This window comes from Oncorhynchus masou, chromosome 6, assembly GCF_036934945.1.
Source record: "Oncorhynchus masou masou isolate Uvic2021 chromosome 6, UVic_Omas_1.1, whole genome shotgun sequence".
NCBI classification, from domain to species: domain Eukaryota; kingdom Metazoa; phylum Chordata; class Actinopteri; order Salmoniformes; family Salmonidae; genus Oncorhynchus; species Oncorhynchus masou.
In genome coordinates, this window is record NC_088217.1 from 26,965,458 (window position 1) to 26,990,822 (window position 25,365).

A 25,365-nucleotide genomic window follows, 5' to 3' on the forward strand; every position below is an offset into this window, starting at 1 on the left:
CCTGTCGACTTGTCAAGATGAAAACATTCAACATTCCACAGGCCAATGTTACGTCTGAAATGGCACTAGAAAGAGGCCAGAGTTCCCGAGTTGGATGACCTTTCAAAATGTGTTTTCCCAATTGGAACTTGTTTTTTTCCCCAGAGTTCCCAGTTGTCTTGAACTCACTGAAGTCTGAGATTTCCCCGTTCTGAGTTCAGTTATTTTGAAAGCGGCAGAAGTCATGCTGGATTAACAGCATGGCAAATTATGAATATTTATCCTTTTAAGCTTGGAAAAGAGACCCTTAAACCCAGACTTGGACCACACATCCACTTCCCTGAATAGCAGGCTAGTGATTGCTTTGCAATGCTTGCAGTTAGCCATTGATTCCTTCCAAACCACTCATTGTTGAATTTGCGCTTTCCAACTTGTTGTGTGATGTTTATTTCCAATGGCCAATGAACTCCAATATGGTTTATCTATAATTTCTCTGAATTTTACTTCATATGAAAATAATTTGCCAGTAGATTGTCAACTTGGTTCATGATGATGACTGCTAGCTTGCTACCTAAGATTTTGAAAGTATGATGTAGACATAAGTCCAATCAAAGCTACTGTAGAAATAACGTGATTTGACATCACTTTATCTGTGGCCCAAGACCTCGAGCCTTCTTGGATGGGTACTTCTAATATAACTCCATGGCAGAACCCAAGGGGCTTGAATTTTTGAGCTCTCCCTGTAGATTTTGCGCTGTCGTAATGTCTCCATGAGTGACAGAACACTGAGCCAATCACGGCACAACTAGAGAACATTACCAACCCCTACACTCCGTACTTTCTACTGGCTGCCCCACCACTACAGAAAACACTGAACTAGGCTGAAACACCTACATTTTGGAGCTTCCTTTCTCAAGAAAACAAAAACATGTTTTATTGTTTGCAAACTGATATATGAAATGTATTAATGCCAAAATAACATGCAAACAGGCAACAACAAAAACAAAATGTTTGTTGTTAGGCTCTGCCCCACCTGCCCTGAATGACGGGTCGTCACTACACCGACCCAAACAAGTTAAGTTACCCCAGTATCCCCTTGATCGTTTTAGATTGCAAAGAGACACACCAGATAAGAAACACCCAGCAACACAAGAATAGGATATAATGGAGAGCCACACTAGACGAGACACAGAGACAGCAACAGAATGATAGGTGATGGAGAGAGACACACCAGACAAGATACAGAGACAGCAACAGAAGAATAGGATATGATGGAGACACCAGACGAGACACAGAGACAGCAACAGAATGATAGGTGATGGAGAGAGACACACCAGACAAGACACAGCAACAGAAGAATAGGTGATGGAGAGAGACACAGCAGACAAGATACAGAAACAGCAACAGAAGAATAGGATATGATGGAGACACCAGACGAGACACAGAGACAGCAACAGAAGAATAGGATATGATGGAGAGAGACACCAAAAGAACAGAACAGGCCATAACAGAAGAGGATAGACAAATGAGATAGTAACAAGAACCTGAGATAGCAACAGACAAAACACAGAAAGTGACAGAAGAGGGCAGATGGACAGAGAGGGTTTGAGCACACAGTAGACTATCACTTCAAGCTGCTCTATAGTCTAGTTCTATTTACACAAATTATAACAGGTGACATAGAGACAGTTGAAAAGTAAAAAATAAATTTAAAAAAAAGGTTTACAAAGAATTTGCAGGTGAGGTGAAAAAGCCTTACTTCTACACTTTTTACAATCAGGACATGGAGGATGGACAAGAGACATCAACATATAAGACAGACAAGAGAGCACAACAGACAACACAGAGAAAGCAATGGAGAGAGGCAGATGGGTGAGCACACAGTAGACTGTCACTTAAAGCTGCTCTATGGATTCCAATTATTACATAGTGTGTGTGTGTGTGTGTGTGTGTGTGTGTGTGTGTGTGTGTGTGTGTGTGTGTGTGTGTGTGTGTGTGTGTGTGTGTGTGTGTGTGTGTGTGTGTGTGTGTGTGTGTGTGTGTGTGTGAGAGAGAGAGAGAGAGAGAAAAAAAATATCTGGGTACTGTTAAGCTGTGTTCCCATTGGCAGTTTGAAGTGACTCAAATCCTATGTATTTGCAGATCCAATTCAAATCTGTTCTTTTTCCTGCAGTCTGAACAGACCAAAAACACATGGAATCTGATATTTCAAGCGACATTTCATACCACCTTTGTACAAATCTGATTCCTGGGCATGTGACTTGTGTCTGAATGGTCAAGTCTGATTTATTTGCCCTCAAGTGGTTTTTAGACTGTGATTTGGCATATCTCGTTGCTTGCTAGCTACACTGTTGATAGTTTAACAAGAACATGTGGGAGCTAACTAGCTTGTTAATTGTTAAGTGAATGTGCTCGAAAGCTAAATGGTTACCTAGCTAGCTAGTTGACTGCTGTGGCTAGCAAAAAATGATTTGTTTTGGAAGTTGGATCATCTTATCCTTTGAGGCTTTAAAAGTGTTCTTACAGCATGATTTTCCATGAACATTCAAAGAAACTGGGAAACGTCCATGACGGGCATTGTTGTCCCCTTAGCTTGCTACATAACTTCTGAGTGATAGGAAGCACGAGCGCCGCCACCAATCAGCCTATACCACTGCGCACACACCCATCATTACTATGACAACTAGCGTAGCCATGTCAGCAAATGACTGCTGTCTGTACACACACATCCAATTTGGTCACTTGTAACTTGCTGTTTGGACAGTCAGTAGACCAAAACGGATTTGAAAAACAAAACTGATTTGAGCATTAAGGCCTGCAGTGTGAACAACCTTTAGATTCTTTAATCAGTTTGTCTCATTGGACATGTCAGCATCTATGTTTTATGTTGTTGAGTGGTCTAGAGGTTTTTGGCAATACACTGTAGATGTATGTGTTCCAGGGTAGAGAGACCCACAGTTGCTACTGTAATTGACTACTGTCAGTGTCTGCTGTGGCAGGTAGGAAAGTGCAAGTTAACTAATAAAGAACTAATCTCTCAATGTTCATCTCAAAGTGCACCAAACTTATGAATTTTAGCTGTTGAAATTCCTTTGCCTCCGGACCCCCTACTGGCTTTGAGCTAAGCTCCCAATGTCTTCAAATCCTAAAAATGCCCCTGCCTCTGGGGCATGTTTGGTGTCACACTTTTTCCCCATCTAACACAACTGACTCCAATAATCAACTAATAATGATGTTCAGTTTAGAATGCAATTAGTTTCATCAGCTGTGTTTGCTAGGGATAGGGGGGAAAGTGTGACACCACTCTGGGCCCCGAGGACTCTCGCAAAGATTATGGATATACTGACCAGATACATGCCTCTCTGATCTAACAATGGGAGTCGTTGTCCACAAAGCGGCACGTCTGGCTGTCTAGCTCCCACCTATCCTTTCTTTGGATTGGTGGATACATCTCATTATTGTAATCCTTTTTTGAATATTCAATAAGGGTTGTTGGAGAGAGACGCTATGCTACCAGCCTCATGCCATGAATATGCATAGCCATCTCGAGACAACTCCAATATAAATATTTTTTTCTCAAAGTTGCTGGGATGTCACATGTCCTACTTATATCAGTACACTTTTAACAACTTAAGCATTACACAAAACATATATTAGATTAAATAAACCTCAAGTAGAAAATAAGCCATTCATTTTTTGTTGTTGACCAAATTCAACACTCATTGTCCTCCATACAAGAATTCCTAGCTTGGTTGGGAGAAACTAAGAAAAACGCTACCTGATGGATGGAGACAGAATTTCCGCCGAGTTTGGTCTCTTCCTCTCTGACTGTAGTTGCCCATACCTGCCCTAACCCCCCTCACAATGGAATGTCTCATAGTCTACCTGAAGTTTGTTGGATGAAAGTGTATACTTTTTTAAATGGTGATAAACATGATTGTTTTAATTAGTCTTTGACCTCTCCTCGACACTCCTCTCAACTTCCCATGCAGATTGATGTCTTCTGGTTCCATATTACCATCTGCTGGTCAGTGTTTTACCCTACATCCATTGTAATAATGGGGCTACAGTACATTGTAAAAAGGTACTTTAAACCAAATCATATTTCTGCTATTGTATGGCGATGGCACACTAAATAATATTATTCTAACAACGTCAGAGACGTTTTCAGAGCATCTCAATAAGAGGGCCTGTTAGACAAAAACAACACACTCTCATCCAGTTGGATCAAACCAAATCAGGGTCAAAGCCTTTATTATTTCCACTCCAGACACATAGGTATGTCCGTGATGGTCACTTCACTTCCGAGTTCGTTGTTTCTTGGTGGCCCTCTGTGATGAGGAGAGACTCAGTGGAGCCCTGGATGGTTGGAGGGCCCGGGTTTGGCTTCTTAGGGAGCCTGGGGCCACAGCCACTGTCTTTCAGCTGGTGCCAGCGGTGGGTGGGGGTGTGGGGTTGGGTGCAGGAGTGGGGGCAGGGGGCGGGGCAGGGGCGGTGAAGCAGCCCCTTTTGTGCCACTGCATGTCACGCACTCGTCGGACGGACTGGATCTGAGGCGCCGTGGCTCCCCAGTCGTTCCAATGCTTGTAGTCTCCAAGCTCAAAGACATACTGGCGGCCCCTGTAGCCTGGGAACATGTAGCCCACCCACCTAGGGAGGATAGGGGAAAAGGAACATACAGTCATAATCACATTTATAGAACACAAAAAAACACACTTGCATGATAGATAACCTTGCAGTAACCTAGCTGTAGAGAGATACTGTATTCCCGACCTCAATTATATGTGGAGGTGTTGAACTTACGTTCCATTCAGAGCCTTTACACTGGCCACACAGTCCTGGAAGCCATGGACCCACAGGCTGGGGATGTCGTCGTCCACAATCTCCATCTTCCTCCCTGCGTAACCTGGTTTGTCAAATAGGTGGAGCTTGTGATCTGCACTGTCCTGGAGAAACACAGATCAGAACAGATTGTGGTTATGCTTTGTTTTCCACACTGCTATTTAGTTGGTGTTTATTTTGAAAGATGGTAGCTACTGGAGATTGAACCAAACTTGCAAGCTTATTATGCAAGATTATAAAAGCTCTTCAATATTACCATCCACCAGTAGGTAAAGGTCAGTTCCGGGAGACTTTAGGCCAAACTGGGATAGTTGACAACCCTACTTAGAAATAAGTTGGCTATTTATAGACAGAATAACGTTTTGGTCTATACCCTTTAGCTTGACTAGTCTCAGATATCGCCAACCTTGGAGCAATATAAGCCTATAGGCAACAGGTCTGGGGAGGATGTTGTCTTTGTTGTCTTTTGTCTGACATTTAAAAAAAATGATCACTTTTTATTTTTTTACAGACAACTCAATAAATCACATGTGTCGGTAGGCAGGGCTAAACATGTGCCTCTGCCTGGGGCCTCCAAATCACTAAATCCACCCGTGCCTCTGTCCCAACTGATGTACAACTTATACAGACATTTTAGCTGGAGCATTGATACATTGCCAGACGCAAACTGTCTGTTTAAAGAGACTATATATAGCTTGACAGTCTTATCCTATGACAGCTGGATGCCTGTCCAATGTGGGTTGCTAAGGTCAGTAGGCTAACATCCTTATATACTGTATGTAGATTATGTGTAAATTATTTGGTCTATATTCTCTCTGTATATTCTGTTTACTGTACAGCGTTTCACCAGGTAAAATACTTTGTGAATAAAGTTGATTCTGATTGTAATTATAATTCCAGGGACATACGGACCACTCGGAGTGGCCTGAAGGACAGCAGGTAGTTGTTAGTCTGGCTGTTGGTCCAGGTGCTCCAACGAGGATACTCGCCCTTCTCCAGGACAAACTGTTCCCCGCCAAATGCCTGGCACTCAAACGCCACCCAGCTGAGAACACAAATGTAATTGCACTTTACCAATTGTTTGTACATAAATGGTAGTTGTGAGATAATAAATGAAAGGTAATTGGTAAAAACTGTAAATGTGATCGAAATGTATATACTGTATATATTTCAATAGGAATGTAATTAATTGTCTAGAGACTGAGGTTGAATTAAATAAGGGAAGTCAGTGTCATAAGAGGCTGGGTGTAGTGGAGAGACAGGTAAACATTAAGTGGCTACGAATGAGACATCATGGGTAATGTAGGAAATCAAAATCATTGACACTTACGGTCCAGATTCCACAATGACAGATCCCACCTTCTCACATTCCTTCTCAATCACATCCTTACACTCTGCAGACAGCTCCACCTTCTTCCCACGGAAATTCTCAAACTCAAACACCACCACCTGCAAGGCAAGCCAGGGAGAGGCACAGGTCAGTGTTAAGTAAGTAATAATACATAGTGTAAAATGAGATAAACAATCAATCAAATGTATTTATAAAGCCCTTTTTACAAAAATAACTTTTTTTTCTTGTTGAATTTTTACCCCTTTTTCTCCCCAATTTCATGGTATCCAATTGATTTAGTAGCTACTATCTTGTCTCATCACTACAACTCCCGTACGAGACAAAGGTTGAAAGTCGTGTGTCCTCATATACACAACCCAACGAAGCCGCACTGCTTCTTAACACAGCACGCATCCAATAATATATAATAATAATATATCCCATTTGGCAGACGCTTTTGTCCAAAGCGACTTACAAGTCGGCTGGGGCCACTACTTTTACATATGGGTGGCCACAGCGGGATTCGAACCCACGACGCTTGGCGTTGCAAGCGCCATGCTCTACCGACTGAGCCACACAGGACACACAACTGGAAGCCTGACACCCAACTTGCAAGTTCACCCTCCACCTACCTTGTAGGTGGCTCCTGCCCCTCCTTGGCTCTTCCCAGCTGCGAGCTGCTCCGGTGCACCCTGCTGCTCTGACATTTTACCTCTACATTCCAAAACATTCCCAAACACAGTCAGTCACTTAACACAATGGCAACAGGGACTATAACAGGGACTATAACAGCTAACTCAGAGGTGGTCTGTGCCGTGGTCACTTTAGGTCTGGCCAATAAGATCAACAAGCCTCTGGCGTTGTCCAGTATCACATTTGGCATTTGAGTGCAATCAAATACTGTAGTTTTTGCGTGCACGAATACTCCAATAATGTATTGTCATTTTGGAGTCACTTTCATTGTAAATAACTATAGAATAAACACTTCAGGATTATCCATAATCATGGTAGCATCCACATTCATGTTGAAGCGTTAAGAAAGATATTCTATTCTAATTTCAATAAAAGTGACTCCAAAATGACACAATACATTATTTACCATTCATTTCTATTGGGCACAAAATCATCTGAAACACAACTAAAACAAACAGAAAATGTATCCAACAAATGTTTATTCACATTTATTGTGTGCTATGAATATTGGACCAAATATGTCCCTTTTTACTACTTTATTACACATAAGTGAATTTGTCCCAATACTTTTGGTGGCCCTAAAATGGTGGAGACTATTCACAAAAAGTGCTGTAATTTCTAAACGGTTCACCCTATATGGATGAAAATATCCTACAATTAAAGCTGACAGTCTGTTAGCCTCATAGTCATTGTATAATTTATATTTCCAAAGTGCTGGAGTACAGAGACAAACTCCCAAAATGTGTCACTGTCCCAATTCTTTTGGAGCTCACTATATTACATATTCTTTTCCACTATCGCATTTGATACATTCACACATATTCAATTCCAGGTAAAACAACAGTGCACACAGGGTTATGGAGAGCAATAAATAGGGATAATTGAAAACAGCAAGAGTTGTTGGCAGCACAAGACGACAGACAGAGAGGAAAGAGAGAGATCTGTTTTTACCTGGATGGCTTGTGCTTCACTGCACCACGTACAAGGCACACTCTCTTTGTTTTTCCTTGTTCTTTCTTTTATTTGATTTATTTCTCTCTTTCTCACTCTGTATGAGGGCGTGTGAGTGTTGAGGCCTGGCGAGCAGGCACTAGGGGCCAGGGGGGGTATTTATGGTTTATAAATGGCACACTGCAGCAAAAAAAACAGGAATGGGGATGCTGTTGATGCAGCAAGTCTGTCGCTTGCATTGTGTCCATCACACTGCCCCTCAATAGGGCTGCCACCCGGGCCGACCATGCTCATGCTGCCACCCTGCCAGTGGCCCGATGGTGGGCACACACAGACAGCGAGCCAAGAGGATTGAGAGAGATCAACCCCACTCAGCACTATTGGCCACACCTAGCTGCCCATTTTTTCTGTCTGTCCAGCTTTCCATCTGTCTGCCTGTCCACTACCCCGCCATCTCTCCCTCTCTTTCTCCTGTCTATTGTTCTATTTACTCCCCTTCATCTTCTCCCATGTTCACTCTCCTGTAGTGTATTTCCTTTGCTTCTCTCCTTTCATCCTTTTCATCACCCTCTCTTATTTTCAGCCATTGCTTAATCCTTTAAGTTTCTTTCCACCTCCTTGTTTGACCTCTTACCCTTTGTCTCTCCTTGCATCTCTCTATTCACCTCTTTCTCTAATCTGTGTGTGACACTGTTTACCTACTCTTAACACCACCCTGTCCTATGCACTAGGTGTCAGTACATGCTTCAGTTCTATATTAGCAGGATCCAAGTCAAACATTGGTCTTTGCCATGCAAACAGCAATGCAAACAACATGCAAATCTTCTTTACACACCTCCCTTGATGCACTGGACATTTTTACAAGCTCACTTTCCAGGGGGAATCTGGAGAAGCCCTTCCTTGCAATACAGTAATGATGTTGTCTATTGACACCTGGTGCATGCAACAAACATGCTCCTATCACACGCTTTGCACACAACCAATGTAGACTGGTAGGTGTAGGTGTCAGAAACATTCTATGGTGCCACTCAAAATAATGTTTCTTACTGTATATGGGCCAACTGTATTTGTATCTCTGAGTGTGTGTATTTTTGTGTGTTTTCTATTATTCCAGTGAATTTAATAAACATAGCATTAAAGAAACAAACGATTTCGTAGAACATTTTTGAGAGAATTGACCTCTTTGAGACAGGGTTAGGGATCCTTTGAGACATGGTTAGGGATCCTTTGAGACAGGGTTAGTGATCCTTTGAGACAGGGTTAGGGATCCTTTGAGACATGGTTAGGGATCCATTGAGACAGGGTTAGTGATCCTTTGAGACAGGGTTGGTGATCCTTTGAGATGGGGTTAGTGATCCTTTGAGACAGGGTTAGTGATCCTTTGCGACGGGGATAGTGATCCTTTGAGACAGGGTTAGTGATCCTTTGAGACAGGGTTAGTGATCCTTTGAGACGGGGTTAGTGATCCTTTGAGACGGGGTTAGTGATCCTTTGCGACGGGGATAGTGATCCTTTGAGACGGGGTTAGTGATCCTTTGAGACCTGGGATAGTGATCCTTTGAGACAGGGTTAGTGATCCTTTGCTAGTGCATAACATTCTGAGAACTATATGTTTCTTAGAGCTTGATAAGAGTGTGGTTGTCCTAAGTAAGAGTGTGGTTATTTTTGCATACAACCGTCCCACAACTTTGGTATTTCATTTCTTTAACAGAACGTTTCCTAAAAGTTCAAACATGGTTATATTTCATCAACATTTTTTAAATGTTCTTGGGGCGTTCTCCAACTGGTTTCACATTGAGAATGTTCTCAAATAGTTCCGAGAACGTTAAGAAACAATGTTCTTCAGGGGAATTTCAGTACTTCAGCAAAACGTTTCATACAGGTTTCCTCATGGTTCTTTTTAAAGTCATGTTCTCAGAATGTTCAGAGAACGTTAAGAAACAATGTTTTTCTATGGGAATTTCAGTACTTCAGCATAACGTTTTCTGCATGTTTCCTCGTGATTCTATTTGAAGTCATGTTCTCAGAACATTGGGAAGTCTTTCCATAAAAACCTCAAGAAAACATAAGTAACCTTCAAAGAACTTTCTAACAACAAAACACTCTCTAGCCTCTGTCTTGTTAAGCATGTTTGGGTGTGTTGGCCACACCTGATCTTAATGAGTGCTTGTTTCCATTGAAATGGGGTGTGTTTTGAATAGACTAAAATGAACAGCTTTGTTTCAGGTTTTTTTTAAACACACCCCATTTCAATGGAAACAAGCACTCATTAAGATCAATAACCTTCACATTTCATTCAAAACATTTACAACATTTAGAGAACATTCTCAAAACGTAATTGAATTACCTTCAAATAACCTATAATTTCTGTTCTCAGAACGTTCATAAAACCTCCCAGGAAAACTTTCAGGAAATCATAGTAAAATGTTCTCAGAACCTCCCTGCACCATAAAAATGTACGTTCCCAGAACAGAAAACCTTTTTACTTCCGTTTTCAGAATGTTAAAAACGTTTCGTTTTACCAGTCGAGAAACAGTTGGTTTCATTCCCAGAACCAATGGGAAACCAAAAACGTACATTCCCTCAACTTCCATGGAACCAAATGTGCTAGCTGGGTCTTTGAGGTTGATGAGAGCATGGTTGTCCTATGGTTATTTTGCATACAACCTTCCCACAACTTTCTGGGAATGATGCAGGATAGTTGCTTAGCTGTGGAAAATATTCAGCACATTTAAGGAACTTGACAAAAAGAGAATGTATCCTAAAATGTCAAACATTGTTACATTTTATAGTTTTTCTTTTTTTAAAGGAACGTTCTCCAACTGGTTTGACATTTGGGAATGTTGTCAAATATTTAAGAAACAATGTTCTTCTGTGGGAATTTCAGTACTTCAGCATAACATTTCCTACAGGTTTCTATTTAAAGCCATGTTCTCAAATTGTTCCTTGAATGTTAAGAAAACTTTCCATAAAAATCACAAGGAAACTTTCATAGAATTGTTTTAAGAATGTTATTTAAAAACATACATTCTGTTCTCAGCTTTAACAAAGCTCTCTTTATCCTCTATCTTGTTAAGCGTGTTCAGGTATGTTGGCCACACCCACTAATTGGCCACACCTGATCTTAATGAGTGCTTGTTTCGTTAGAAATGGGGTCTGTTTGAATAGACTAAAATGAACAGCTTTGTATGCGTAAAAAAACATGTCATGCTAGCTCCATCCTGGTGGCGCAGTGGACTAACAGAAGATTATAGGTTTGAATCTCATTGATGGCTTGTCACAATAAAAAATATATATGTTTTTGCTTGATTAATGCCTAATAAAATACATTTTCATGAGTCCCATCTCTGCTTGGAGTAAATAAATGTAAGCTGAACTGTTATTTTCAAAGCATGGGAATATTGTTAATAATGTTATTTTACATTCTGGGCATTTTTTTTAGCAGTCCCACAGAAAAATGCAGTAAAGTGCCTATACAAAGCCCTCCCTCTGTCACTCAGAAACGTCTTCCGTGTCTGCCTGCCAGCGTGTGTAGGCTACCTCCCACTGAAGCATGTAGACTACTAAAAGACAATTTATGCTTGATCCAAAAATGTGGTTGGAGGCTCTGAATGGAGGGTGTGACGCAATGCAGAGCTTCCGGAGACATGCAGAGGCCAAATCGAGCTCTGTACCACATCACTGTGCACCTCCCAAATTTTGTAACAATGCAGAGGGCTCCGTATAGCTCCGCATTAACATGATTGGTTGATGGTAGGTGGGGGCGTGAGGTCCTGTATAAACACAAACTCACTGCTTCCTTCACAACAGCTCTGCACTGTTCTGCGAAGTGCAAGAGGTATGAATGCCCTGACTTCTGCAGAGGCCGTATTTAAGAGAACTACCTGAAGTTCAAAGATATTCAAAGTTCCTCCATAGAAGCCGCTACTCCGTAGGTATAATTCTGTGGGCTTAATTCAGATAATGTATGTCATAACAAGATGCCCAGCGGTTCAAGACAAGCCTCCTCCACCCTCTTGTTATCTCCCCACCTGCAAAATCGCATCTCTCTGCCCTACACTCTTTCCATCACACATGTAAACAACTATAGCTTGCCAGCTCCATAGCAAGCTGCTCTGTATGCACAGATTGGTGAAGTAATTTAATGTCGAGCTAAATGTAAAAAAAAAAGACAATTTCATACAGTAGGTTTAAAAAAGAACAGAAAGTAATCATATTAACTGGTACTTTTTGGGGGTTTGAACCGGTTCAGAACTTTATTTTGCTGGTCAGAACAGTGGAACGGAACCAAAACAATTATGGTTCAATTAAGAACGAAACTATTGGAAAATACTTTTTTAAAGTCTTGAGACATTCAGTAAAGGTTTTAAGGAAGTTATTCAAAAACCTCCAGACAGAGATACTCCTTTTCCTGTTTGGATAGAGTAGGGATCATTTCAATTTATCTAGCAGATGCTTTTATCAAGAGCAGCTTATCCGAGCAGCGAGTGAGTGCATAACATAAGAGCAGAGAAACAGATGGGTTAGTTCAAAACAAGAGATTAATCGAGAAAGAAAGAGAGTTCATGGCTAGGTGGCAAAACATGTACAATTCAAGTAGTTTGTGAACATCGTGGTATTGTAGATATTTGTGTGCATGACTGAAACACACATGTTAATTATGTCAAGTGAATCTGGAATGCAAGTATTGATGGATGGAGAGATACAGTCTAGAAAATACAGTGGCCTGGGATAAGAGGCAAATGTTGCAAATTAACAGAAAAGGGCATATTTTGAGTCCACTCCTCGAATCATCTGTGTATGTGTGTGTGTGTGTGTGTGTGTGTGTGTGTGTTGCAAATAAAGTATCTACATGCTCAAAGTTCCTTTGTCAAATAGGAAAGTGGAAAAGGATGGTCACAACGCAGGGAAGTATCCAATGCTTCTCCATTGTCTTGCTTAGTTAATTCATTAAAAAAGTGTGTTTTTGAAAAGGTACATGATTGGAGTCCAGCTCACAGCTGTGTTTGTCAGCAACAACTGCAGTAGCAGTTGAATGATCTCATTGTCAATGGTATCTCCTAGAGGTAAACAGAAATACAATATTATTTACATGACACAGATAGGGGGCATATTTTAATGTGATATTTCTCTTCAAAATCAAAGTGTGTCTGACATTGTCAATCTGCAAACTTAAAGATGTAGTCTGCGATCTTAAGCACAACAAATTTGTAACATATTTTACGAATTGGATTCTTAACATATCATACATATTGCAAAGGCTTTTTTAGCAGGACAACATATCATACAACATAGATGATGTAGTACACAACTGGGTGACATGGTACACCAAAGTGAGCAGCACATTCAAAACTACTGACTGAAATTACACAAAAGTTCTGGAGCATCACTTGAACAAATGTTAAGCTTTCTTTAGAGTTAACTATCACTTTAAGGTGTGGATAGAAGGGGAATGTGATCAGATATGGACTTTGATTTCTAATATTTGGTGTAAAATTGGATCCATCCCCTCACCCTGCTCTGCTCAGTTAGGCCTCACTGTTGTATTGACTCGAGCGCTTCTTAGACTTGAGTTCCCGCAGCCATGAAGGAGACTTGTCCCCCCTGAGGGTCACACAAACAAAGATCAAACGGTTTGCCTTGCAGATAACTATTGTAGCTAATTGCGAACTAATGTCGCCAGCTAGCTATGTCATCTGCATTGCTTGTTGTTATATCATATTGTTCTTTTTTTCTTATTCACATTTTGTTGCTTCATGTTGAATAACAATTTAAAACTACAAAATCACTTGTGGTTTTATGCTAGTAAGATAACAGCATCATGTTGGGAGTAAACTTACCCTGCACCTTTGTTCCCTACAGGGGGAAGCACTCGTGACATCCTGGTGAGGAAGGAGGAATGTCTTGGAGAGCGGGAGAGCAGAGAGGGGGAAGGGGAAAGTCTGTCTGTCTGACGGTCTGTGTCTACTCCTTCACCTCCACCGGCTCCACCACCTCCTCCTCCACCACCACCTCCTCCACCACTACCACCTCGCTTCTTTAGTTGGGCCTAGGAGAGACAGTGATACATTTAAGATATGAACAAGTCATATATAGACATTTGTGATAGTACAGGAAAACACTTACTAAGGAAAATCACATTGGTTCTGCACTGTGAAAAATCTTTCTAAATGTATGTTGTCCTGATTCCTGCTGTAAGAAATAACTTGTAAAAAAATCACACTCGTTTTGTTTATCACCCAAAATGCACTTTTTATGGAAATATGTCGTTTTCCACATGCAGTGCAGATGTCCAGCAGTGCAGGTATGATTGAATTTCAGCCTTAGGTTACGTCCCAAATTGCCCCCTATTCCCTAAATCCCTCAAATTCTAATCTTTACCTCGAAGCCAGTTCCATTGTTTTTTTATTCTTCTCTTCTAATCAGGGACTGATTTAGACATGGGACACCAGGTGGGTGTAATTAATTATAAGGTAGAACAGAAAACCAGCAGTATTTCAGACCTCCAGTGTAGGATTGAATATCCCTTCCCTATATAGTGCACTACTTTTTATACCAAAGCCCTGTGGGCCCTACACAGGGAAAAGGGTGGCATTTGGGAAGCACCCAGTGTTTCAGGTTGTAAAATAGGGGTGCTGAGAGCATGTACCTTGAGGGCAGACGGGTCCATTCCAGAGAAGAGGGCTATTCTCTGGGGCTGGGAAGGTTGTGAACAAACCTCCCTCCCTCTGGGCTGCTCCTCACCAGACGCACAATCCCCCCGTATCCGAGAGTCTAGCTTATCTGCAAAAGGGGCAAAACAGATGGTTGGCCTTGTGTGAATGACCTTACATGAGGGATGGTTGTAATAATCCTTAACCCCTAACCTTCTAGCCACTTGTGTGTATCTGAAAAGATGAGATTGGTGTAAGAAATATATATTGGGACTTCCACCTAGGCTATTAGAGAGCAAGGTGTAGCTGTTACCATTTTTCTATACTATACGATCCCTTCAGGTCTACAGTGCATGGGGAAGGTCAGTTATACGGGTTGATTTGGAATTGTCTACTAACCTGAGGAGTCATAGAACCTCCAGTCGTGGACCGGGTCTTCCTCAAGCATTATTGTGGTAGAGCTATGACGGAAAGCTCGAGTGGGGCGGGTTCGTCGACTCTTCCTCAGCTCTGCCCTCGCACGCAGAACACTGGTGTCCAATAGAGGGGCGGAGATCTGTATGCACACACAAAGGAACAAGCAAAATCAAGTATTGTATTGCCTGTAAATGCTTGCATGCATGATGGAAAGTACCAGATAAGCCTTGACTTACATCAGGAAAGGGTAATGGGTCCTCTGTCTCTTCTAGTGGAGACGTACTGTCAGGCTCATCTGGTGTGATGACAGGCGAGATCTGGTCCTCTGTCTCTTCTAGTGGATATGTATTGTCAGGCTCATCTGGTGTGATGACAGGCGAGATCTGGTCCTCTGTTTCTTCTAGTGGAGACGTACTGTTAGGCTCAACTGGTGTGATGACAGGCGAGATCTGGTCCTCTGTTGTCTGCCGACTGAGGATGTGGGAAATTCAAAAGAGATCACAACATCATTCAACTCCAAAAACTCAACGGATACAGGTTGGTGGGCAAAATATCTGAACTTAGTCTGTAAAAAATAAAAATAAAAAGGTGACATACATAGACAAGTAAAAGTGATTTCAAAGTATTTGGGTACTTGGGAACTGGTACTGCATTAATTAATGTGGGTATACCAAACCATGGAGATGTGCCTGTTTATATACTTGTCATGACGTGGCCCTCTTTGGATACAGCGAGCACCATCCCTCTCTCTCTCTCTCAGCACCTCTCTCTTCCCCCTACACCCAGGCTCTGTTATCGCAGGTCATAAATTCCTAGAGGAGTCTCTCTCCTCATGGCCATGCAGTATAGAGAGAGTGAGTTTCACAGGAGAACAAAGGAACCTCTTCCACATCACAGAACTTGAGAACTAAACAATGTCCATGTTTTGGAAAATGTGTACATGGTCGGGGGAGAATCCAGCTACGACCTGTCCATTTCGTTTAATGTTTAGTGTTTGTGAATTTCATGAATCTCATTACCATAACTCTGTTTATACAAGAGTCTCAGTTGTGAGGCTTGCATCTAAAAATTTAAAATTATGAAATTATGTAATGTGATTTTAAACTGTTTAATGAAGGAAACTCCAATTCCCTTCGGAGTTTAACAAAGGCCCGCCCCATGAGCACAGACATTGATCTGGAGTCATGGGACAGCAACTCTCCTACGGTTCTGGATATAACCCCCACCTTGGGAATTTCCCAGCAGACCAGTACCTCGATCACAGAGGGAGCTAAGGCTTGAGTAGAATGAGTGAGCGTTCATGTGCAAAGGATTAGCATTTCAATTAATATAATTATCAAGTGTGTAGTGACTCATTTGCGTAATTCCCACGTTTCTCAGTCTACACCCACTTCCCTTTTGTCCACCAAGCCGTAATATCGGTTTAGCCCACTAGGGCATATCCCCTATAATTTCCTTGTAAACACATCTACTTTGTTGTTTGTTAATGCATTTCTGTGATTATTTAGTTAGTTAATAAATACATGATTGAGACAATTGATGTATGGATGATTCATAGTGAAGACTGGGTTCGTGCAGATTACCAACAATTTATGACGTTTGGAATGAGACTAACGTGAGGTAAAGAATAAGACTAATTGATCAGATATTAAAATACCTGAAAAGTTATATTAGGAAAATGATAACTTTGTAATCTGAATATTTTGCTTGGTGCCCCGACTTCCTAGTTATTACTTCCTAGAATTGATTTGATAAAATGACATTCTTCATTTTAATGATGCCAAAGACATGACATATTGAACAAAAATATAAACGCAACATGTAACGTGTCGGTCCCAGGTTTTATGAGTTGAAATAAAAGATCCCATATTTTGTGCAAAAATGTGTTTATATCCCTGTTAGTGAGCATTTCTCCTTTGCCAAAATAATCCATCCACTTGACAGGTGTGGGATATCAAGAAGTTGATTAAACAGCATGATAATTTCACAGATGCACATTGTGCTGGGGACAATAAAGGGCCACTCTAAAATGTGCAGTTTTGTCACACAACACAATGCCACAGACAAGATTTGAAGGAGCGTCTGAGACCAGCCTCCCAGACAGCTGATGAAACAGAGGAGTATTTCTGTCTGTAATAAATCCTTTTGTGGAGAAAAACTCAGTCTGATTGGCTGCGCCTCTGCCCAGTCATGTGAAATCCATAGATTAGGGCCTAATGAAACTCAGTCTGATTGGCTGCGCCTCTGCCCAGTCATGTGAAATCCATAGATTAGGGCCTAATGAAACTCAGTCTGATTGGCTGCGCCTCTGCCCAGTCATGTGAAATCCATAGATTAGGGCCTAATGAAACTCAGTCTGATTGGCTGCGCCTCTGCCCAGTCATGTGAAATCCATAGATTAGGGCCTAATGAAACTCAGTCTGATTGGCTGTGCCTCTGCCCAGTCATGTGAAATCCATAGATTAGGGCCTAATGAAACTCAGTCTGATTGGCTGCGCCTCTGCCCAGTCATGTGAAATCCATAGATTAGGGCCTAATGAAACTCAGTCTGATTGGCTGTGCCTCTGCCCAGTCATGTGAAATCCATAGATTAGGGCCTAATGAAACTCAGTCTGATTGGCTGTGCCTCTGCCCAGTCATGTGAAATCCATAGATTAGGGCCTAATGAAACTCAGTCTGATTGGCTGCGCCTCTGCCCAGTCATGTGAAATCCATAGATTAGGGCCTAATGAAACTCAGTCTGATTGGCTGCGCCTCTGCCCAGTCATGTGAAATCCATAGATTAGGGCCTAATGAAACTCAGTCTGATTGGCTGCGCCTCTGCCCAGTCATGTGAAATCCATAGATTAGGGCCTAATGAAACTCAGTCTGATTGGCTGTGCCTCTGCCCAGTCATGTGAAATCCATAGATTAGGGCCTAATGAAACTCAGTCTGATTGGCTGCGCCTCTGCCCAGTCATGTGAAATCCATAGATTAGGGCCTAATGAAACTCAGTCTGATTGGCTGTGCCTCTGCCCAGTCATGTGAAATCCATAGATTAGGGCCTAATGAAACTCAGTCTGATTGGCTGTGCCTCTGCCCAGTCATGTGAAATCCATAGATTAGGGCCTAATGAAACTCAGTCTGATTGGCTGCGCCTCTGCCCAGTCATGTGAAATCCATAGATTAGGGCCTAATGAAACTCAGTCTGATTGGCTGCGCCTCTGCCCAGTCATGTGAAATCCATAGATTAGGGCCTAATGAAACTCAGTCTGATTGGCTGCGCCTCTGCCCAGTCATGTGAAATCCATAGATTAGGGCCTAATGAAACTCAGTCTGATTGGCTGCGCCTCTGCCCAGTCATGTGAAATCCATAGATTAGGGCCTAATGAAACTCAGTCTGATTGGCTGTGCCTCTGCCCAGTCATGTGAAATCCATAGATTAGGGCCTAATGAAACTCAGTCTGATTGGCTGCGCCTCTGCCCAGTCATGTGAAATCCATAGATTAGGGCCTAATGAAACTCAGTCTGATTGGCTGCGCCTCTGCCCAGTCATGTGAAATCCATAGATTAGGGCCTAATGAAACTCAGTAAAACCGTTGAAATTGTTCCATGTTGCTTTATATTTTTGTTCGGTATACACTACCCTGTGATGTGTTTAATCAACCAGCAGAGGTCAGAAAAAGCCAAACTACTTTTCCCTGTCCTATCTTGTCTCTTCACATCACAGCAGACAAAGAACAGGAGGCAAGGTAAGGAAACTACTTAAGATGATTAAGATACACCCGTATCCTAACTTTTCACATCAGAGCAGGTAAAGGAGAGATGAGACCAGGAGAGGGAGCTACTTAAGACTATTGAGCTGCACCCTACTATACTTATCAGTAGTATAGGTCTCATGTATGGTTCCCCTGTTTTGCAGTGCACCCACCAGTCATCCTCAGACAGTCTCGTGTCACAGCCCCCGTACTGATGGTCTGGCTCTCCACCAATCAGAGACTCTGTGTCACGTCCCTCTCCTGCCCCCACATAGCACGTCAACTGAACCTGATGGGGGGGGGGAGAGAGAGAGAAAAACAGAGAGGGACCATTATAAAAAATGTAGGTAAGGTTGTAGGTTTCCCTTTCATGGAGAGGGAAACTTTGCATGGAGTAGAACAAATACCGATACTTAGCTGACACTTTTGCCCAGAGGGCTGATATAATGCTAATGTAAGGAGCATTCCATGAATGCTGACCAATGTATGATACCTGTATGATGTACACAGAGTGTACAATTGAGACATGCATTGTGTATGTGTGCCATTCCGAGGGTGAATGGGCAAGACAAAATATTTAAGTGCCTTTGAACGGGGTATGGTAGTAGGTGCAAGGCGCACCGGTTTGAGTGTGTCAAGAACTGCAACACTGCTGGGTTTTTCATTCTCAACAGTTTCCTGTGTGTATCAAGAATGGTCCACCACCCAAAGGACATCCAGCCAACTTGACACAACTGTTGGAAGCATTGGAGTCAACATGGGCCAGCATCCCTGTGGAATGCTTTCGACACCTTGTAGAGTCCATGCCCCAACGAATTGAGGCTTTTCTGAGATTAAAAGGGGTGCAACTCAATATTAGGAAGGTATTCGGAATGTTTTGTGCACTCAGTGTATGTATGATGTTATCTGATGAATGATCTTAGCTACGGTATCTGTATGATGTCAACTCTCATCAACTAACTTTTTGTTAACTGACAGATTACATCAAATATGCTTGTCTGTATTTTGTGGAATCTTGTTCAGATCTTCCCCTGAACATGGAGAAGACAAGGAGTTGCAATAGAATGGTGTCCAGTGGTGGAAAAAGTACCCCATTGTCATACTTAAAAGTACAGATACCTTCATAGAAAAATACTCAAGTAAAAGTGAAAGTCACCCACTAAAACTAAAAATACTACTCGAGTAAGAGTCTAAAAGTATTTGGTTTGAAATATACTTAAGTATCAAAAGTAAATGTAATTGCTCGAATATAAATGTTACCCCACTCTTCCACCAAGGCACCTGCAATTTCCCGGACATTTCTGGGGGGAATGGCCATAACCCTCCAATCCAACAGGTCCCTGACGTGCTCAATGGAATTGAGATCCGGGCTCTTCGCTGGCCATGGCAGAACACTGACATTCCTGTCTTGCAGGAAATCCCCCACATAAAAAGAGCAGTATGGCTGGTGGCATTGTCATGCTGGAGGGTCATGTCAAGATGAGCCTGCAAGAAGGATACCACATGAAGGAGGAGGATGTCTTCCCTGTATGCACAGCGTTGAGATTGCCTGCAATGACAACAAGCCCCAGACCATGATGGACCCTCCACCTCCAAATCGATCTCGCTCCAGAGTACAAGCCTCTGTGTAATGCTCATTCCTTCGATGAAAAATGTGAATCCGACCATCACCCCTGGTGAGACAAAACCGTGACACGTCAGTGAAGAGCACTTTTTGCCAGTCCTGTCTGGTCCAGCAACTGTGGGTTTGTGACCATAGGCGACGTTGTTGCCGGTGATGTCTGGTGAGGACCTGCCTTACAACAGGCCTACAAGCCCTCAGTCCAGCCTCTCTCAGCCTATTGCGGACAGTCTGAGCAATGATGGAGGGATTGTGCGTTCCTGGTGTAACTCTGGCAGTTGTTGTTGCCATCCTGTACCTGTCCCACAGGGGTGATGTTCGGATGTACCGATCCTGTGCAGGTGTTGTTACACGTGGTCTGCCACTGTGAGGACAATCAGCTGTCCGTCCTGTCTCCCTGTAGCGCTGTCTTAGGCATCTCACAGTACAGACATAGCAATTTATTGCCCTGGCCACATATACAGTGTGGCACATGCCTCCTTGCAGCATGCCTAAGGCACGTTCACGCAGATGAGCAAGGACCCTGGGCATCTTTCTTTTGGTGTTTCTCAGAGTCAGTAGAAAGGCCTCTTTAGTGTCCTAAGTTTTCATAACTGCAACCTTAATTGCCTACTGTCTGTAAGCTGTTAGTGTCTTAATGACCATTCCACAGGTGCATGTTCATTAAATGTTTATGGTTCATTGAACAAGTATGGGAAACAGTGTTTAAACCCTTTACAATAAAGATCTGTGAAGTTATTTGGATTTTTACGAATTATCTTTGAAAGACAGGGTCCTGAAAAAGGGATGTTTTATTTAATTATCAAAAGCAAATGTATAAGTAAAAATAATTTCAAATTTCTTATATTAAGAAAACTGGGTCACCATTTTGTGATAAAAAGTCACTTAACCAACTTTGAGCCACGAAAATGCAGTCACTCAGAACCCAGAAGATGAAAAAACAAAAACAACAAACAGTACTTAAGACTGTCTGTATTTAACAGAAAGTAAACCTACAATACAAAAAATAGCAAATCCAAAGGTGGTACCTGTAAAGCACAAAAAGGCCTCAAAAGAAACTCACAAAATCATAAATCAAAACAAAAAACAGAATTCAACAAACAATAAACCCATGTCACACCCTGGCCTGACCAACAATTAACAAAACACAAAACACTAGGGCTGGGTGCTAACATACAAACACAGAGCACAGAAAAAGGGAAACTTCAGGAAAGTTTAAATAAAATCAAAATATAAAAGTTAAGTAATGCACAGGTGCAAATAATTAATGGGGATCAACTGACGGGGAAAAACATAAGGACAAAAAGCACAATGGGGGCATCTAGTGACCAACAACCGGAACAACCCTGGCCAAATCCTGACAGGATGTTTTATTTAATTATCAAAAGCAAAAGTATAAGTATAAATCATTTCAAATTTCTTATATTAAGAAAACGAGATGGCACCATTTTCTTGTTTTAAAAAATGTGCATAAAGCCAGGGGCTCCAACACTTTTTACTCCAAACTCCAATGTATGGAGTAAAAAGTATAATATTTTCTTCAGGAAAGTTGTGAAGTAGAAGTAAAATTTTCTAAAATATAAATAGTTAAGTAATGTACAGATATCCCCCCAAAATACTTTTACTTAAGTACTTTACACCACTGACGGTGATAGGGAGAACACAATAAGCCAAGAACGGTAACTACAACAACAAAAGGAAGAGGTCGAACAATGAGCCAAGCATGCATCTTTTAATGAGCTGGTCACAAGAGGGTACACTGTCCTCCACAAACACCACGCGCACAGACACACAGACACACACACTGACACAGTCAAACACAAACACCACACGAGCACGCACACGCACACACACACACACTGACACAGTCATACACAAACACCACACGAGCACGCATGCACACACACACACACACACAAAGGCAAACACCACACGAGCACGGACACACACACACATACACAAACACAGTCAAACACCACACAAGCATGCACGCACACGCACACACAAACACCACATGAGCACACACACACACGCACGCACACACACACACAGACAGACACAGTTAAACACAAACACCACACACACTGACAGTCAAACACAAACACCACATGAGCACGCACGCACGCACCCACACACACACACACACACACACACACACACACACACACACACACATTCTTTGAACCTCACCTCATACTAGTGTTTGTCAAGGCACACATGCCAACCTACCGTCGTTTTTATGTTACCGGCAACAAAAACAACCTCTGTGTAAATACAGTGGGAGAAGAACAGCTTTTGATTTAGTAAACATCTTCCTTCATAACTAATTTACTGCTTTGTGCTGATTGATTGGGTGAGGTGGGTCAGGCTACACACACAGAGAGAGAAAGAGTGAGTGAGATATTATCTCTGTGTGACTTCATTTGCACAATGCTTCATATTGTGCTGCATCACTCTGGTCTGGCTGGCCTTGTCACTGTGTGGCTGAATGAGCCTCTCTCAGGGGATTTGCCTACAGTACAGTAGGCTATGGCCTCATAGAGGAAGTACAGTGACAGACAGGAGGACTGGGTGTGTTTCGGCTCCATCTCAAATGGCAACCTATTAACTATAGAGTGCACTACTTTTGACTAAGGTCCATTGGGACAGAGCTGTATGTCCTTCACAACCCTGTTTGATACACTACATGTCCAAAAGTAGGTGGACACCTGCTTGTCGAGCATCTCGTTCCAAAATCATGGGCATTAATATCGGGCACTGATGTTGGGCGATTAGGCCTGGCTCGCATTCGGCATTCCAATTCATCCCAAAGGTGTTCGATGGAGTTGAGGTCAGGGCTCTGTGCAGGCCAGTCAAGTTTTCCACACTGATATCAACAAACCATTTCTGTATGGACCTTGCTTTGTGCACGGGGGCATTGTCATGCTGAAACAAGAAAGGTCCTTCCCCAAACTGTTGCCACAAAGTTGGAAACATAGAATCCTCTAGAATGTCATTGTATGCTGTAACATTAAGATTGACCTTTGCTGGAACTAAGGGGCCTAGCCCTAACCATGAAAAACAGCCCCAGACCATTATTCCTCCTACTTCTCCTGGCATCCGTCAAACCTAGATTCGTCCGTCGGACTGCAAGATGGTAAAGCATAATTCGTCACTCCAGAGGATTTCCAGAGGCAGTTTGGACCTCGCTTGTGAGTGTTCAGGGTGCAACGCTACAGTGTTTCCATGGATCTTATCTCTTTCCCTCAGGCCTCCTGTCACTTTCCCCAGACTCTCATTCACACCACTGACAGAGGGAAATGCACACTGATAAGCACGGCACGCACACACACGCACACCATAGGCCTACACAAGCCTCTGAGGGGCGAGAAGAAGGATAGGAATAAGCAGAAAGAGGTAGAAACGTGTTGGAGAGATGGAGGGGGAGAAAGAAGTGGTAGTGGCCCTACAGACTATTTAGGTAATTAAGCTGTTTGGCGAAGTAGAACTTTTAGGTCTATGTTTATTCTAAAAACAGTCTGGTTCAAGAGCAGATAATGACGTTGTTCAGATGAGTTCTCTTACAGCGCTGGTGTCTGCTGCCCGTCTACTTAGCTTGATCCGCTGGCAACTCCGGACCGAGAACCACCTCAGGGATCGCCGGCTCTGGGAGGCAAAGCTACGCAGTGGAGACACGGCCCTCTGGAACCTCCCGTCCCCACCTTCTCCCTCCTCCTCCACTACCTTCTCCTTCTCTTGATCTTCTTTCACCACCTCATCCTCTTCATCATCATTTTTCCAGACTAAGTTCAGTGCCTCCTGTAGGGAACGACGCACGCTGCCCACCCAGCTAGAGACCTGGACCTGGGCGGAGGACAGTTTACCGCCCAGGTTCTGCATGTCTATTGGCTACCACCGTGATAATGCTGAGTGGTCACAGGGGTGACCGGGTTAATATGGAAACCAGCGGAATGTGCTAACTAAGGGTCAAGACTTTTCGGGGTTGGATTAAGGTTTGGGGTGTGGGGGTTGAGAAGTCCTCCTTCCCTGGATGTGTTTTATTAACTTCCTGGTTTCAGAGGACAAAGGTTCAAATATGGCAGTGATAGAACATGTCCTCCTCACGGAAGGTCCACAGTAACCAGTCCAGTTTGAGTTAATCAAAGTCCAATTTAGGTTCAAAGCATGCTTCTGTGTACACCTCACTCCCACTTACTGAAACAACTCTTCCTGTTTAGCCCTGCCAATCATGTGAACTGGCCAACCATGTGCTCTGAATACAACAAAACTTTCCTCTGACACCGCAGGGCTCACCACAATGGATGGGACTAGGCAAACCTGAGCACACAGTGACAACTAGACTCTGTCAAACACTAAGAACCCGTCTGAAAGTGAAAACACACAGTAAGATATCAATCTATGACTCCTGTTGCAGCTGATAGACTATTTTCCTTATTGTATTGTTCACGTTCAATGTCAAACTCAGCCAGCCAGAGGGACTACCGAGCCTATATCTACTCTTCATCTATGTACAACCACTTAAGCTCTTGCATGTTCTTTATATATTAAGTCTCTTTCTCTTTCTCTCTTGCTCTGACACATTCCCTCGTTCACAAACCAAACCTGTCTGTCTCTCCCGCAGTTAAAGACCCCAGAACTCCCAGGTTCTCTCAGACCCTTCCTTCCATTTCTTTTAGAAAAATGAGAAAACCAGATGGGGATCTTGACTTCTCCTTGCATCCATTCATGCACAACCAGGTGAGTTGAGCTTAATTCTCTGCTTTTATCTCCACAGAGTTGGGTGAACGTTCTCAGAGAACAACAATCAAAGCTGGGCTCTGTGTTAGGAAGGAAGGTGGAAAATCCCACGGGAAGGTGAGGCTGGACCAAGGTGCTGCTCTGCTGTTGCCTCCGTCTCTCCCTTTCTCTGTGCTGTAGGTAAGGGCAGGTGCCAGAGATAGAGGTATGTGGAGAGAGTTTGTGAGGTTGAAGGAGCGAGAGAGAGAAAGGAAAGAGAGACCGTGTTTGTGAGAAAGAAAACGGGGGAAGAGGAAAACAGATGAGGAACTTTCCTGTTAGTCGATGAGCCCTACCTCTAGCTGTAGTGCTTTCACTGTGTGTCTGTGTGTGTGTGAGAGTGAGAGTGAGAGAGAGCGAGAGAG

The 25,365-nt window shown here is 42.7% G+C and overlaps 2 protein-coding genes across 6 annotated transcripts in view; both read right to left on the reverse strand.

Annotated features, from left to right (window-relative positions):
- Window positions 1–4,207: 4,207 nt before the first annotated feature.
- LOC135541783 (beta-crystallin B3-like) lies at window positions 4,208–11,926 on the reverse strand. Its single transcript, XM_064968157.1, has 5 exons — window positions 6,784–11,926; window positions 6,152–6,270; window positions 5,734–5,866; window positions 4,783–4,925; window positions 4,208–4,629 (listed from the first exon to the last, which is right to left on the reverse strand). Exons 1-5 carry the CDS (start codon window positions 6,856–6,858, stop codon window positions 4,401–4,403), a joined length of 699 nt encoding a protein of 232 aa, XP_064824229.1. The 5' UTR covers window positions 6,859–11,926; the 3' UTR covers window positions 4,208–4,400.
- Window positions 11,927–12,019: 93 nt separating this feature from the next.
- LOC135541781 (trichohyalin-like) overlaps window positions 12,020–25,365 on the reverse strand; it is a 28,532-nt gene continuing 15,186 nt past the window's right edge. For 3 of the 5 annotated variants that reach the window (XM_064968150.1, XM_064968149.1, XM_064968151.1), the window contains 7 exons: window positions 18,777–18,892; window positions 15,102–15,336; window positions 14,848–15,004; window positions 14,445–14,578; window positions 13,636–13,844; window positions 13,310–13,399; window positions 12,020–12,855 (listed from right to left, as the gene is read on the reverse strand). In XM_064968150.1, the coding sequence (XP_064824222.1) occupies window positions 13,324–13,399; window positions 13,636–13,844; window positions 14,445–14,578; window positions 14,848–15,004; window positions 15,102–15,336; window positions 18,777–18,892 (927 nt within the window). In that variant the 3' untranslated portion in view covers window positions 12,020–12,855; window positions 13,310–13,323. Of the gene's footprint in view, window positions 12,856–13,309; window positions 13,400–13,635; window positions 13,845–14,444; window positions 14,579–14,847; window positions 15,005–15,101; window positions 15,337–18,776; window positions 18,893–21,517; window positions 25,136–25,365 lie in introns of those variants that run through there. The other 2 variants (XM_064968152.1, XM_064968153.1) reach the window with 2 other exon arrangements.